Below are 16,785 nucleotides of genomic sequence, written 5' to 3'. Positions count from 1 at the left end.
TGTTTTCTTTTTTTTTTTCTTTTTTAATTATTTTTTCGTTTAGTTTAGTTTGTGAATGTTAAATTTCTTTATATTTAGTTTTTTTTTCTTCTTAGAGTTTTTTTTTCTTTTTTCTTTTTAATTAATTTTATTTAATTAATTTAGTTTATTAATATTAAATTTTTTTCTTAGTTTTCGGCTGATGCCTTTAGTTTTTTTTTTTTTTTTTATGCCTTTGACTGTGGACTGCACAGTGCAGTTCACAGTGAAAAGGCTGATGCCTTTTTTTTTTTAATTAATTTTTTTCATTTAATTTAAATTCTTAATGTTAATTTTTTTCTATTTAGTTATCAAACTTTCATTACACGGATTCCGGGTTTGACATGTTAACCTGGTTTGACGAGTTAGCCCAGTTAATTCTGGGTTAACCATTAATTTGTTTTTTTTTTTTTAATTATCAAACTTTCATGATGCGAATTCAAGGTATGACGAGTTAACCTGGTTTGAAAGGTTAACCCAATTAATTCATATTTTTTTTCTTTTTTCTCATTAGTTTTTTTCTTCCTGATGGTTTTTTTTTTAACTAATCTATTTAATTATTACACTTTTATGACACGACCTTGCAGCCAGACCCACGTCCAATGCTATTGGATCTGGTATTGTAGTCCAGACACTTTTATGCTAAGGGTTAACCCAAGTTTAATATTATTGTTAATATTATAAACATTACTCTTGGATTAAGCAATGTAACCAAAACTGAGACTCTTGGGTATAACTTTACAAAAAAACCTAACACTTTTAGATCTTGGCTATTTTTGAAATGTAAAAAATAATTGACCCGCAGCATCGTGCGGGGCATGTAACTAGTTGTAAAACTAAAGAGCGTCGTAACACTCGTGTTTTATTTCCTTAATTTCTCAAAAATTTATTTTCTTATATAAAAAAAATGCATTTTTCATATATAAAAAAACTGATGAGGAGACAGGGAAGTGAGAACCAATATAGATTGTGCACAAAAATATCCTGCATTAGTTGCGGTATATCTAAGCACAACACCCAATCCAAAAAATGTCTCAAGAACTATTCATTATAATATGCTTAAGAGAATCTTGTATTCTTCTTTTGATCATGCTAAAAAATTGGGAGAAAATATTTTTAAAGATATTATTTGAAATATATCTTGGGGCTGTATATTTTTGCGGTTAAAACTATGTTTTTTTATTTTTAAAATTTTTTTGTTTAAAATTTTTTTTTATATATTTTAAAATTATTTTGATGTGATGATATTAAAAAATAATTTTTATAAAATAAAAAATATTATTTTCATGTATTTATGAGCAAAACATTCTTTAAAAAATAATTGTTACTGCACTATCAAATATTATAAGAAAACATTCCAATCTTTCCATCAAACATTACAAAAAGTAGGTGGAAAATACCTTAAAGAATATTTTTTGAAATATGTTTGGAGAATAAAAAAGCAACCCATCAATTTATCTCTTAAACTTATTTGAAGGAATATAGGAGGGATTTTTTTTCTTTTCCTCTATTTTTTTTCCTTCTCTCTTGCTTACTTCCTTTTCTTTTCTTTTTCATTTTCCTCCCATTTCACCATCCTCTATAACCATCCTAAAAAAGCGAAACACTAATTCTACGCCTCCAGATCAAACTAAATCACCCTATGATCAAATCAAACCCGTCTCCATCAAGTCAAAATCCACTCTACAATTTAAGCTCTAGTCACCATAAGAATTACAATTTAATCTAAATCACAACAATACTAAAATAGAAAAAAAAAAAAAAAAGATCAATCATATGTTACCATTTATCAAAGTAGCTCTTCTAAAAGAAGCGAAAGTTAAGTCAACTTGACATTTGATTTGCCATCATTGGCTAATAGTGAAAAATATTGTCCTCATCAATAATTAGATTAGATTATGGTCTGTCAACTTCTAGCTCTGTTGATTTAGGAATCCATGCACTATTACACACATCGCCTTATCTTCACACACCACTACTATTTCTAGTTTAGTTTTCACCATTTTTCAAGTATGTTTTCACCTCTTTTACAATAGTTTAATATTATATTTTTATTTTCTAGTGATTTTATTTGAGATTTTTTAGAAGTCATGAGATATTCAACTATAATGCCTTTAAAGATTGAAACAAGCTCAAGTTTTTTATACGAAATAAGGCAATCTTTTTATCTCATGCTTTTTACATATCATGTTGTTTTTTTAAGTTTTTATTATATTCAACATTATGCTTATATTCTTGTTATCGTTGTTGTATTTTTATTCATTAATTATGTAATTCGATTGTTACTTTTCCAAGGTTGTTTTTTCTTTGATATGTTTAATCCATGCTTGTATGTTATCTCTTTTTTGTTGTTTGTTATGCTTGTAAGAGCATATCTTTATTTAGAATAAATAACCATCAAATGTGAGTTTTCAATGATGATAATTGTTGTTCTTACCTACTTGTATGGTTATAAAGTTGTGTTTAAGGGACTATGATATGATTCAAAAACTTACTTCACTTTGATAATTAGGATCCTATGTGATATTTGCACTACTTAATACTTATTTACCTATTAACTACTTATATTTACTTTGAATTGACTTTTTAGACTACCATAATCCTATTTATGAGGTTTCACTCACTTGTTTACTCATTAAATTCTTATGAGTCACTTTCCATTCATGACAAGGATAAATGCATAAGAGATCTCTTATGATATTTTTATTATGTGCCCTTAGGTGTATGTGTGTGTGTGTGTGTTTCTTTGTATAGGAAAACAAAGGATTTAAGATTTTTTAATTTATATTACAAATCATTAATTTTAAGGGTTCAAATTTGCTCGACTTCAACACCCATAAGATATTATGGAGGTGATTAAGTTAAATCATGAATAAGAATTGAATATGACTCTGTCATGAATACGATAAAGTTAAAACTTTAAGTAATGATTTTAACTAAGAAATAGGATTAAAAATGGGGAAATTATTATAAGAATGATGAACTTAATTCATTGTGTAAGAAATAAAAGGAGAGAGTTCATAAATTATTAAAAAGAATGCATCATGTTGAAAATTTAACATAGATTCAATATGCTCATAGATGAGAATAAAGATGTTAAATATTTCTTATATCTTCATTGAATATCAGTAGCTATGTTGATACATGCATTTGTTATAATTATTTCATTGTATTTTGTGTTTTTAGGTATCTTTCTAGAAAAAGAAAAAAAAACCTCGTCCTAAATAAAGTGTTATCGTGCTTGTAAAGTCTAATAATATTATGAAATCACATTATTGTTTGTAATTAAGGAGAACTCATGAATGGACTAAAGAATATTTTGTACTGATTTGAATTATTCTTTTAGAATTTAGGAAGGACATTGACAATGGAGCCTACAGTAAAAAAAATACACTCTATAAAAGGTCCATGTATGTGTTTATTACCTTACTTCTTTTTAGTTAAAGGAGGAATTTACATAATTATATGGTGTGTAATGAGGTGTATTATGGAAATGTATATATGATGTGAAAGCTATGTTGGTTGCAATGGTGAAGACTATGATTGTAAATGAAGTATGTAATGGAAATGTGTATATATGTTAGGAAAATGTGTATATCATGCAAAAATAAGTCAACTGCAAACCATGGATTATGATGTGAAAATTAAGCTAGTTGCAATGATAGGGACTAGGATATGAAAACTAAGCCAGTCGTAATGGCGGGGGCTAAAAAGTGTCTTAAAACACTATCTCTAATTATTGAAATGGATCAATGAATGCTTTGTTAATAAAATGTTACTTTACATATGAAAGTTGTGATATAATAAGTATAATGAAATGATAGGAGGATTATCATTTAATAAACAAAATGAAATAAAATAAAATGGAAACATGGTATAGATTAAATAAGCTTAAGAAAAGACCTTTAATATTGTTTTATTTTTAGAGTTTGATAAAGCTATTAATTTAAATGGATACTCATATAATTATTCTATATTCTATGTTTCTAAGTATTTTATAGGTATATCTCATCCATCACCTTTACATTAATATCATACTGATGAGTTTTTTCTGCTATTTCATTCTATGTAGAATTTTATAAGCTAGTTAATGCTGTATGAATAAACTTACCATATCTATGTAAGCTAGTAATACCAACAAGTTGTGAGAAAAATAAAAAATTAGGATGATTTTTCTTGTTTTAGAGGATATATTGTGTGTAATTATTATTATATGTATATTGTATTTTCAAGAAAATGTTGTAATCTTGTTATTTTGTATGTGTATTGTGTGTAATCATATTTTTTATGAAATTGATGGATAGCGAACCTGACATCACCTTAGTTTAAATTGTGACTTGGGTCATTTTAGGTAGGGATTTCATATAGAGAAAATTATACCGAAATTTCAAAAAATAAAAAGAGTCCATTTTACAATAAAAAAATTATTAGGAAGATAAAATTGCATTTCAGCCTATTACACCTAACATGTTATTCTAATTAGATGGCCATGGATATATCTAAACTAATTTCCTCGAGCTATTGAAGGGAATTAGGTGTTCTAGTCCTTGTAAGCAACATAATTGTATCCTTTTTTGTCGTCTTTGATTAAAAAATAATATTCTTATTAAAATTCTTACATTTCTAAATTACATAATATTTATATAATTGTATAAGAAACCTTGGGTTACATTAGAGGAAAATTGAATGAGAAAATAATTTTACAATCCAAAAGAAAAATAGAAAAAAAAAAACAAGACAAACACATCCTATTTAATATTACAATCATTCAACGATAAAAATACAATTAAATTGGCCTATCGATGTCCATAATCATCAATCATGTATAAAAACACATTAATATGCATAACTACATAAATTTCATGCTTTAGTTCTAATTATTGGCTTTATGTGTAATTTTAAAATAATATTTCTAACATGTAAAAATATTAAATCAAACTCAATTTGATAATTTTTCAAAATTTATAAGCTTTTATATAATATATATTTTATTCAAAAACTAATTTTCAATATTTAATAAGAAAAATAATCATATTAAAATCCTTATAAACATCCTAAACTATCAATTAAATAAAATTTTGTGGCTTAAAAACTCTCTTTATTTTAAAATGTTTTTTTCTAAAATAATTTAATTAAATATTTTGATTAAATCCTAATCTAATTAGAATATTTAAAAAATCAATTTTTTAAATACTTTAATTCAGTCCTAATCTAATTATAAAAAATAATTCTAAAATTAATTTAATTTAGGGTTTCAATTTTGATATAAAATCAGTATTTTATATGTATAGGGATAAAATCACAATTCTGTCTAATTTTTTGTTTGCCTTGTGTACACGTGTGTGTGTGTGTGTGTGTGTGTGGTGGTAATGAGTAAGCCGCCTGGGGTGATGGCAAATGATGACAATCAAATGTGTCTGCTTATCGACTAAAGTTTGTTGATAGCACGTGGGTTATTTGTCTCATATTATGTATTAATCATATTTTTATTTAATATAAATTGCATCCCCTGGCCTGGCCTCTCGTTTATTTTTCCAGATAGAAAGAAACAGGAAGTGAAAATTAAAAATGGGTTCTGATTCAGTTTCAACATCAACGAAGCCACCACAAGGAGACCCGTCTGCTTCTCTTCTTTCTTTCAACGCAGGCTCCCTCTCTGATCCTTCAAATCCACACCAAAAGAACACTGCCAACTCCGTCATTTTCACCTCTCTTATCCTTGTCACTTGCATCGCTCTCGCTGCTGCTTCTGCCTTTTCCTTTCTCTTTTTCTCCTTTTCTTCTGTTCCTCGTACGGATTCCTCGTCCGCTTCTCTACAGACGACGTCTCGTTCTTTGACCAAGCTCAACCACCCTGTCGTTCTCTTGATTTCATCTGATGGGTTCAGGTTTGGTTACCAGTTCAAGACCCATACACCAAATATTCATCGTCTGATTGTTAACGGGACTGAAGCTGAAACTGGTTTGATTCCTGTTTTCCCTACTCTTACTTTCCCTAATCACTACTCTATTGTTACTGGCCTTTACCCTGCTCATCATGGTATTATTAACAATTATTTTGATGATCCAAAAACTGGAGAGGTTTTCACAATGGCAAGTCATGAGCCTAAGTGGTGGCTTGGTGAACCACTTTGGGAGACAGTGGCTAATCATGGTTTGAAGGCAGCCACTTATTTTTGGCCTGGTTCTGAGGTGCATAAAGGATCTTGGACTTGCCCTCCTGGTTTTTGTAAGTTTTATAATGGTTCTGTTCCTTTTGATGAACGTGTAGATACTGTTTTGAGTTACTTTGATTTGCCAGCTAGTGAGATTCCTGTGTTTATGACCTTGTATTTTGAGGATCCTGATCATCAGGGCCATAAGGTGGGACCTGATGGTCCGGAGATTACTGAGGCTGTTGCTGGGATTGATAGGATGATTGGCAAGTTGATTGATGGATTAGAGAAAAGAGGGGTTTTTGAGGATGTCACTATAATTATGGTTGGTGATCATGGAATGGTTGGTACATGTGATAAAAGGTTGATATTTTTGGATGATTTGGCGCCTTGGATCGATATCCCAGCTGACTGGGTTCGGTCCTATACTCCTTTGCTTGCAATTCGTCCACCTCCTGGTTTTGCACCGTCTGATGTTGTTGCAAAGATGAATGAAGGGTTGCAGTCGGGGAAGGTTCAAAATGGAAAGAATTTGAAGATGTATCTCAAGGAGAAGCTGCCTTCTAGGCTTCATTATGCAGCAAGTGCCAGGATTCCACCAATAATAGGGATGCTTGATGAGGGTTTTAAGGTGGAGCAGAAGAGGACTGAGGGGCAAGAGTGTGGAGGAGCACATGGTTATGACAATGCACTTTTCTCCATGAGGACAATTTTCATTGGCCATGGTCCTCAGTTTGCAAGGGGGCAAAAAGTGCCATCTTTTGAGAATGTCCAGATATACAACTTGGTTACTTCGATTCTCAATATTCAGGGTGCTCCCAATAATGGGTCTCTGTCTTTTCCATCAACTGTTCTTTTGCCCAATCCGCATAAATTCTAAGGTCTGATCTCATGAGTGGTCTCAGCTATTCAAGGATCTAGTTGAAGTGGGCTGGGTGATTATATTGCAAGACCATATCAACTATTTCTTATGGATGCATGTTTGTGAGTTATTTTGCATGATGTGGTGGCAAGTATTAGTTGTTGATGTTGTGATTGTTGTTGTTTCATGTTTGGTTACATGATCACTTGGCTCCTACTTTTCATTATTATGTGCTGCAAATTTAAGAGAGGATTCTAGCTTAAAATATTAATGAATCTGTATTTTTGTGGCGTAGCTGTCTGCCTTTCTTATTCTATGACTTGCCTATCTGTTGCACAATAGGGATCTAGTTTATGTTTTACCTCAAATGTTTTTTAATTGTGGCCACTGCCTCGACTGTAACTTTGACTGCTTGTCAACAGAAAGATGCTTTCTTTTTCATGGAAACCCAAATCACAAGCTTAACTGTTCTTTGCTTCCACAACTCCTATGCCATTTTTGTTACATGTGCTTGTTTTCATCTCAGAAGATCGCATATTCAGGCTTCAGGTTTGAGAGCTTTTGAGTTCTTGGTAAAAATGCTTTTTGGTGGCATAATTGACTTCTAATATATCACATTAACAGATGTTCAAAGAAGAGATAAAGAAAGGAGAGTCCCTCCTTCTGCAGAAGATCCATTGGATCGAACCAATAAGTAAGTAGTTCGCGTACTACTTCAAGATGGCCCTTCTGGCATGCAACATGGATGGGTAAGTTGCCTTCTTCGTTGCTTTGTGATGCGGCAACAGGACATCGACTAACCAGGAGTCTTGCTCCAGAAAGGAAGCCCATGGATGCTGCAAGATGTAGGAGATTTCCCCCTTTTTTGTCCTCGGGAAGCATTATATCCGGCTTGCCGACCGCTAGTTTTTCTAGTGCAGCATAATTTAAAAATTAGATAATCAATACAAAAAACACAAAATGCATGGAAATAACTTGAATTTTATGCTTTACATAAAATGAAATTATGAAGAATCAGTTTTAATGAGACCAATAATTATAAGTGTAACATGTTATTTTTCACGTCGAAATGATGAAAACATGTGATTACCTAAATTTCCTTCCGGCATAGCTTCTATAAAAGAAGCAAGCATCTCCTCGTCGCAACTCTCTACTGCCAAGTACAAGGGAGACTTGTCTTCCTTGTTCTTGTGGTAGGAAACTTCTAGGTCTTCATTAACGAGGAAACAGGCCACCTCTCGGCAACCCTTGATGACTGCATCACGCAAAGGGGTGTTTCCTTTATTATTCTTCATCCTCAGCAAGCTAGCAAGTTCAAGTGTTTTATGAGGATCGATTTTCACATGCTCGATGAGATTTTGAATTGTGTCAAACCGTCCAGCCCTGGCAGCCAGATGAAGCGCATTATCGCCCAGGAAATTTTTCCTGGTGATTAGGAGGGGGAAGTGATGACACAGTAGCTGTATCACACCTTCGCTTCCATGGCTTGCTGCCACATGAAGCAGTGAATTTCCAGAGGCAGCAACATGTTTGAAAATGACATTGAGCACTTCCTCTGATGAAACACGGTCCCGTTTATCGGACAAGAGACCAAACAAGGCATTGAAGTTGTCTTCCTTTGCATAGGTATAAACCTCCTTCTGCAGTATTTTATTTGGCTCAGAAAAACCATAATCTGCAATCGGATCTGGGAATTTAACTGCCTTCCATCGTTCAAGTGAGGTAATATACCAAACAAGGCATTGAAGTTGTCTTCCTTTGCATAGGTATAAACCTCCTCCTGCAGTATTATTGTGTTTTGACATAATACATAAATTACATGCTGGAAAAGAGGATTTTCATGCCTCCACTCCACTGTGAGGTTATATCTGTGGAGTGTAGGCATATGTTGGCATTAGCTGTACATTGATTTAGTTGAGAGTTTGTAGGAGAAAGTTTAGTAATTGATTTATTCCACAACCGTACAAGTCCTATCTGTAGCATGAATCTGTAGTTTACAAGAACACTATCTCTGTGTATCTATATATAGGAGCACTGTAAACTTAAGTTTATTCAATTGATTTAAATACAAATTGAAGAACTCTTTCTTTTATAACGAGCGATACATAAAAACTATTTTCTTTTTCCTTTAAATTATTGAAAGCTGCTATTGTAACAATAGCAACAACATAGAAGACAATGGCAACCCCTACTGATTTAGTGGAACAAAATCAACAAGGAATTGCTGCTATCCTTGAAGATTTAACCACAAGAATGACTCAGGTTTTGACACAAAACCAGACCTCGACATCTGCAGTGACATATAATACTACTACACCGATTACTATCAAACTGAATGGAACCAACTACGCTCTATGGTCCCAAATCGTTGAGATGTATATCTCAGGAAAAGACAAACTAGGATATATAAATGGTGATCTTCCACAACCAGATCCGAACGATCCTACATTCAGAAGATGGAGGACAAAAAACTCTATTGTAAAGGGTTGGTTGATCAACTCAATGGACCCCTCCCTATTCAGCAACTTTATTAGGTTTCCAACAGCAAAACAGGTATGGGAATCAATTGCTACAACCTATTTTGACGGGAATGACAAATCTCAGGTATATGATTTGAAGAGATGGGTCACTCGAATAAGACAAAGTGGAAAATCCATCGAGTCATACTACAATGGTCTACAAGGCCTATGGAGGGAAATCGACTTTCGCCGCCCAAATCCAATGGAGTGCGCAAGTGATATACAGAAATATAACACCCTACTTCAAGAAAATCGGGTTTATGTTTTCCTTAATGGACTAGACGATAGACTTGATAAAATCAGAAGTGATGTACTTCAACTACAACCATTTCCAACTGTTGAACAAGCCTATGCCTATGTCCGAAGAGAAGACACCAGACAATCAGTCATGCTCATAACCAATGGTGGTCCTACAGCTTCCGTAATGGCAATTAGAGGGGGAAAAACTAGTCCACTACTACATATGCCAAAAGGACAAACAGGGTATGCAGCACCAGGGGGAGGGAAACCAAATTTGCTAAAGCTTAAAGGACAGACAGAGGGTGGAGGACATGGTTGTTCTCATTGTGGGAATGTAAAACATACACGTGAAACTTGTTTCAAGCTGCATGGCTACCCAGAATGGTGGAATGAACTCAAAGCAAAGAAACTAAAGGAAGCTAATGGTGGAACTGGAAGAGCATTAATAACATATGCAGAACCCCAACTCTCTTTTACTCCTCTTATGGAATCAAAAGCAGAAACTTCTATTAATCGTAGTGATCAAGGTAACGACTGTTATTATAACAGTAGTGCTTTCATAGTCTCTAAGGAACAGAGAAAGGATGACTGGATAGTGGACTCTGGTGCAACAGACCATATGACCTTTAGTCCAGATGATCTTGCCAATCACACAGAACCAAGAAGAACGAGTATTTCTAATGCTAACGAGGTCATGTATCTAGTTATAGGGGCTGGAACAGTGCACTTATCATCATCAATATCTTTACCTAATACTCTTTTAGTACCGTCTCTTACAAATAAATTACTGTCTGTAGGACAAGCTACTGAGGAATTAAATTGTATAGCACTAATGTATCCAACATTTTGCCTTTTTCAGGATATTCTCACGAAGGAGATCATTGGGCGTGGTACTAAAAGAAAGGGTTTATACTACATGGATGATTTTAGTTCTGGCAGAGTCAATATGGTGAAACATTCATCCAGCACAAAGGAAACACAGATTTGGTTATAGCATGCTCGGTTGGGACACCCGTCATTCAGTTACATGAGGCAATAATTTCCATAATTATTTTCTAGTCTGAATTATTTAGAGTTTAAATGTGAGACTTGCATCTTAGCAAAGAGCCATCTTGTACCCTTCCCTATAAGCTTTAATAAAAGTGATGCTCTGTTTGCGTTGATTCATTCGGATATTTGGGGACCATCTCCTATCACCACAGCCCATGGTATACGTTGGTTTGTGACTTTTATAGATGATTGTACCCGAATGACATGGTTATCTTTGCTGAAACATAAGGACAAGGTATTTGGTGTATTCTATGCCTCTCATGCTATGATCCAAAACCAATTTTCAGCAAAAATCAGAATCTTGAGATCAGATAATGGTGGAGAATATGCAAACCAAGAGTTTGTGCAATATTTTCACAAACATGGTCTTCTCCATGAATTCTCCTACAACCAAACTCCACAACAAAATGGCATGGCCAAACAAAAGAACAAACACATTTTGGAAACTGCCCGTGCATTACTAATTGGGGCACACGTACCTCACCACTACTAGGATAAAGCTGTAGTAACTGTTGTCCACCTACTGAATCGCATGCCTTCTAAAGTCTTAGAATTCAAGACTCCATTACAGGTTTTGTCCAATCATGCTCCATTACCATCTATACTCATGCTTTCCCCACGTGTATTTGGATGTATAGCATTTGTCCATCTACATAAAAACCAACGAAGCAAACTAGATTCATGTGTTGATCGGTGTATTTTTCTGGGGTATGTCACAAACAAGAAGGGCTATTGTTGCTACAATCCTACCACAAAACATACCTACATCACAATAGACGTTACATTCTCAGAATCTGAGAATTATTACTCATCATCAATATCCACTTCTCCTCTTCAGGGGGAGACATGGAAGGAAGAACATAAGTGGTGGGATTGCCCAGTTATAACACCAATAGTGAAAGAAAAGGATGTTGCAGTGACAAAAAGGGATGATGCAAGTATTGCTAATCTTCCTGCAGATATTACAGTAACAACAACACCAATGGTAGAAAGGGATGATACAGTGGATGATGTAGCTATAACAGAAACAGATGTCGCAAGAATTGTTACAACAAACGATGCAACAGTGCCAGAAAATCTCGAACATCACACGCCTAGCAGACAAACCCCTCTACTTCTTGTACCCGACAATGATCATTCTTCGCCAAAGAATATCCATAAGGTAACCTCTCCTTCTTCACCTCCTAACCCTATTTTGGATACTCCTGTTGGTTATCAGTTACCTGCCAGGCATAATAGGGGTAAGCCCCCAGCTCGATATTCACCCAACACTAAAGAAAAACAATCATAGTATCCTATCTCTAATCATGTAACTACTCAAAGGCTGGCCAAACCTCACAGAGACTTCACCGATAAGCTGTCTGCTTACCATATCCCTCATGAAATTCAAGAAGCTTTGACTGATCCTACATGGACACGAGCAGTAGAGGAAGAGATGGAAGCACTAGAAAAGAACAGAACAAAACATGGGAACTTATTCCGCTGCCAGAGGGGAAGAAAACAGTCGGGTGTAGATGGATTTTCTCCATTAAGCACAAAGCAAGATTGGGAGCCAAGGGATACACACAGACGTATGGAGTGGATTATCAGGAGACGTTCTCTCCAGTAGTAAAACTAAATACTGTCAGAGTATTATTATCTTTGGCAGCAAATTTAGATTGGCCACTACACCAATTTGATGTCAAGAATGCCTTCCTTCATGGAGACCTTGAAGAGGAAGTGTATATGGACATCCTACCGGGGTATACCTTATCCCCTACTGCTGGAATTGTTTGCAGATAACAAAAGGCTTTATACGGGCTGAAGCCATCACCACGTGCTTGGTTTGGTAGGTTTAGTATGGCTATGAAAAAATATGGTTTTCAACAAAGCAACTCTGATCACACTTTGTTCCTAAAACAACGACAGGAAAAGGTAACTGCCTTGATAATTTATGTGGATGACATGATCATTACTGGAGACGACATAGAAGAAATCTATAAGTTGCAGAAACATTTGGCTACTAAGTTTGAGATGAAGAGTTTAGGAGAACTGAAGTATTTCTTAGGAATTGAAGTGGCTAGGTCAAAATGAGGCATATTTCTTTCACAGAGAAAGTATGTGCTAGACCTACTAACCGAAGTAGGGATGCATGATTGCAAGCTAGCCGACACCCCAATGGTTCAGAATCAGAAACTTGGGGATTCTTCAGAGCAAGTTCCAACCAATAAGCTTAGGTATCAACGATTGGTGGGAAAATTGATTTATCTATCACATACTCGTCCAGATATTTGCTATGTTGTCAGTATAGTCAGCCAATTCATGCATTGTCCAAGTGAAGAGCATATGAATGTTGTAGTAAGAATACTTCGTTACTTAAAATCAGCTCCTGGAAGAAGGCTTCTATTTTCCAAGAACGATCATCTAGAGGTTGAGGGGTACACAGATGCTGACTGGGCAAGAAGCATATCTGATAGAAAATCTACGTCTGGATACTTCACGTTTATTGGTGGCAACTTGGTCACATGGAGGAGCAAGAAACAAAAGTAGTTGCCTTGGCAAGCGCAGAGGCTAAGTTTCGAGGGATGGCAAAGGGACTATATGAACTGCTTTGGCTCAGAAGATTATTGTCAGAAATTGGTTTTGGTCCCAAATCAAGAATGAACCTGTACTGTGATAATAAAGTTGCTATTGAAATATCTCATAACCCAGTTCAACATGACCGCACAAAACATATTAAGGTAGACATGCATTTTATTAAACAAAATCTTAAAGAAGGAGTGATTGATTTTTCATTTGTCAGATCAGAGAATCAACTTGCAGATATCCTTACAAAAGCCGTCTCCAGCAAAAACTTTCACAGCTCTCTTGACAAGTTGGGCATCGAAGACATCTTTGCACCAACTTGAAGGGGAGTGTTGGCATTAGTTGTACATTGATTTAGTTGAGAGTTTGTAGGAGAAAGTTTAGTAATTGATTTATTCCACAACCGTACAAGTCCTATCTATAGCAGGAATCCGTAGTTTACAAGAACACTATCTCTGTGTATCTATATATAGGAGCACTGTAAACTTAAGTTTATTCAATTAAGTTAAATACAAATTGAAGAACTCTTTCTTTTATAACAGAAACTACACTCCATTGTGAACGATATGCTATTGAAATCAGCTTGATGCATCTTTTGCTGTTATCTGCAAACTGAATTGCTATAGGCTTTATGCATCCAACATTACACAACAACAATTTCACGTTTAAAAATACAGTCTTTTTTTTTCTCTTCAAAATAGTTGCATCATGTCTTCGTTAATCTATAAACTCATTGTTTACGCGGGAGGACCATGACTCTAGTTAAACAACAAAGAGATGTGTGTGTAATAGAATGGAGTCATTGTTTGATCTAAAACATAAAATCCATATAACCAACAAGATTGTAGTTAACAAAGGCCAGAAACGAGTAATAATATTACCGTGCTCATTACCTCACTAGCTTGATGCCAACTATATGGATTGTGTTATCAATATCATGCAAAGCAAAATATACATGTATTGAGAGTAATTTCTTTGTTTGCATTTTATGCCTCGTGAGTTTCAAGATGAACAAACCAAACCACCCTAGTGTACTGTAACGTAACCCTACAGAGAAGGATTTAGAACTCGAAAGCATTTAAAGTGGAGAAAAAAACAATCAAAACTCTGATGAATAGGCATGATTTTATAAAGTTTCAGAACTCGAAAAACCGACTCAATAGGAGATGAATTTTGATTTTTTTTCCATTTTTCATAACTAAAGAAATTATAGACAACAACTATTGATTATAAAACAACTTGATTATAATGCTCCATAATTTCTTAATGTTATAAATTTCCTTGTGGTTTGAACTTAGAAAAACATGGATTTTTTTAAAAAAATTTCTTTTGCTGTAATGGTCTTAATCTATTTAACATCCTAATAGAATTAACACGGCACATTTACCAATTGTTCTGCTCAATATGATCAATACTTGATTCTATTTATAAGTTCGCTTTACGCTTGGCTATTTCATTCTTTCTGGGTCACATGAATTAAACATCCTACAATACAAAATAATTATATTAACTTTTATCTCCTAACCCAACGAGAAGTCGATTTACATCATTTAAAAGCAGTATCAATTAATGATCAAAACCTTAACTCAAGCATGATTTCAGATGACTTGTATACCAATTGGCTCAACTTTCTAATCCAAGTTTATATGTTTATTTCTTCCTTTAAGCCCCTCATTTCGGGTTGTGTACACACACACTACATTTCCATCATTCTATATTTCAAGTGTTTTGTACAAGATTCTTAGAGGCAACAACACCATCTATAGGAATCTACCATAGAGATTCACTCCTTTAAATGATTAAGAACTATTTTGTGTACCATATTATAGATTAACATCGAGACTTCATGCTTCAAACATCGAGCTCCACACCTTGATCATGTAACGATCAACTCATCTTAAGACAACTTACACCAATGTGTTAATCCATTTTATTTCAATTGTATTTTATATTTATATGAGTACTTGAATATTTATATACTTGTATACCACGAGGTATATCATACATAAGGTACACAAATTTTGGCATTGATAATCCATTATAATAGGGAATTGAGGTACTATTAATTTTCCTCTTTTCTTGTACATTTACAATCATAATGAATTTTTCTCGCCCGAAACAATTGGTAGACATATGCCAACACGTAGCCACCACCATTATTAGTAGTATGTCATTTCAATGTTAATGCAACTACAAATCAAATATAACATTGATAATCTTACTCCTCTTTAGTACATTACAAACATGTTATATAAAACAAGTTCTATACAACTTTACATGTATACTTATGAAAGTAACTTAATACATATTTTATACATATTGTTAAAATTCTTCAGATAAATAATACACTTACTATCAAACAACTTCTATTCATCTACAATTTAGTTGTTCAAGTAGGCTTTGAATATTTCATTAACTCAACCCAACAAGACATCAAGCAAGACCATCGTCAATCTAAACCTTCCCTGTATTATAATTGATTGTCTATAATATTCTTTTATTATGTTACAATCAACTATCCCAAAACATCCCTCCATTATACTATTTTTTGCTATCCTAAATCAGCCTTACACTTGATCCCTTTTACCTCTAAATCGACCTTTATGTTATAATATCACCTTTATCACCATGGACATCATCTTTTGTTATCACCATTTGGATTTGTTTTGTCATCTACCCTTCTAAGCATTCTTCTCAGGTGATATAATTTTCATATCCATCCTTCATAAGGATTAAACACTGATAAATTCAATTTCATTAATCCAACGACCATTACCATGAATTTAATTACAAATTCTTTATTTCTCATCAATAATTTGATTTCACCCAAAAACATTTTCAACAATAATCCAATAAGACGATCATACAAAAATTATTAGATCCACACAAGACAATTAATTAAATCACATATCCCAGTCATCAATGCTACTAATGTCAGTAGCTCCATGCTGGGAAGCTAGTTAAATCATATATTCCGATCATCAATGCAATTGATGCCACTAGCTCCACGCCGGGAACCTAGTTAAATCATATATCTCAATCATCAATGCAATTGATGCCACTAGCTCCATTCGAGCAGCTAGTCAAATCATACCTTCCATAACATATTTATTTTTGCAATACACATTAATTACATGTACATTTAAGAATTACTTTTTTTTTTATCAAGAATCAACACCTTTTCATAATGCACAATCCCATTTCCTGATATAAAGCATTGTATTTCGCCTCAAATATATCATTACCAACCCGACAGTCAGTTACATTGATGCTACTAGCCTTATTCAAGGCAACTATTTAATCAAGTTCTTATTGGTTACTCACAATCATATATTTATATGTAAACACATTTAAAGAATTTTACAGTTAATAAAAT

At 33.8% G+C, this 16,785-nt stretch overlaps 2 protein-coding genes across 2 annotated transcripts; one reads left to right on the top strand and one right to left on the bottom strand.

Annotated features, from left to right (window-relative positions):
- Positions 1–5,521: 5,521 nt before the first annotated feature.
- LOC118056666 (uncharacterized) lies at positions 5,522–7,329 on the top strand. Its single transcript, XM_035068945.2, has one exon. The coding sequence runs from the start codon at positions 5,587–5,589 to the stop codon at positions 7,051–7,053; it is 1,467 nt and encodes a 488-aa protein (XP_034924836.1). The 5' UTR covers positions 5,522–5,586; the 3' UTR covers positions 7,054–7,329.
- Positions 7,330–7,647: 318 nt separating this feature from the next.
- LOC118056712 (protein ACCELERATED CELL DEATH 6) lies at positions 7,648–8,840 on the bottom strand. The gene is made up of 2 exons (XM_035069019.1): positions 8,126–8,840; positions 7,648–7,946 (listed from the first exon to the last, which is right to left on the bottom strand). Exons 1-2 carry the CDS (start codon positions 8,838–8,840, stop codon positions 7,648–7,650), a joined length of 1,014 nt encoding a protein of 337 aa, XP_034924910.1.
- Positions 8,841–16,785: the final 7,945 nt, after the last annotated feature.

The sequence above is a fragment of the Populus alba genome, chromosome 18, assembly GCF_005239225.2.
Source record: "Populus alba chromosome 18, ASM523922v2, whole genome shotgun sequence".
In the NCBI taxonomy this organism is placed as follows: domain Eukaryota; kingdom Viridiplantae; phylum Streptophyta; class Magnoliopsida; order Malpighiales; family Salicaceae; genus Populus; species Populus alba.
This window is presented reverse-complemented; position numbering and strand designations above follow the sequence as displayed.

Bases quoted from the DNA above. Each gene is read 5' to 3' on its own strand.
- LOC118056712 (XM_035069019.1), bottom strand. From the start codon at position 8,840: ATGTCAAAACACAATAATACTGCAGGAGGAGGTTTATACCTATGCAAA. The intron at 7,947-8,125 runs GTAATCACATGT...ATGCTGCACTAG, and splicing joins TATGCCGGAAGGAAATTTAG to AAAAACTAGCGGTCGGCAAG.
- LOC118056666 (XM_035068945.2), top strand. From the start codon at position 5,587: ATGGGTTCTGATTCAGTTTCAACATCAACGAAGCCACCACAAGGAGAC.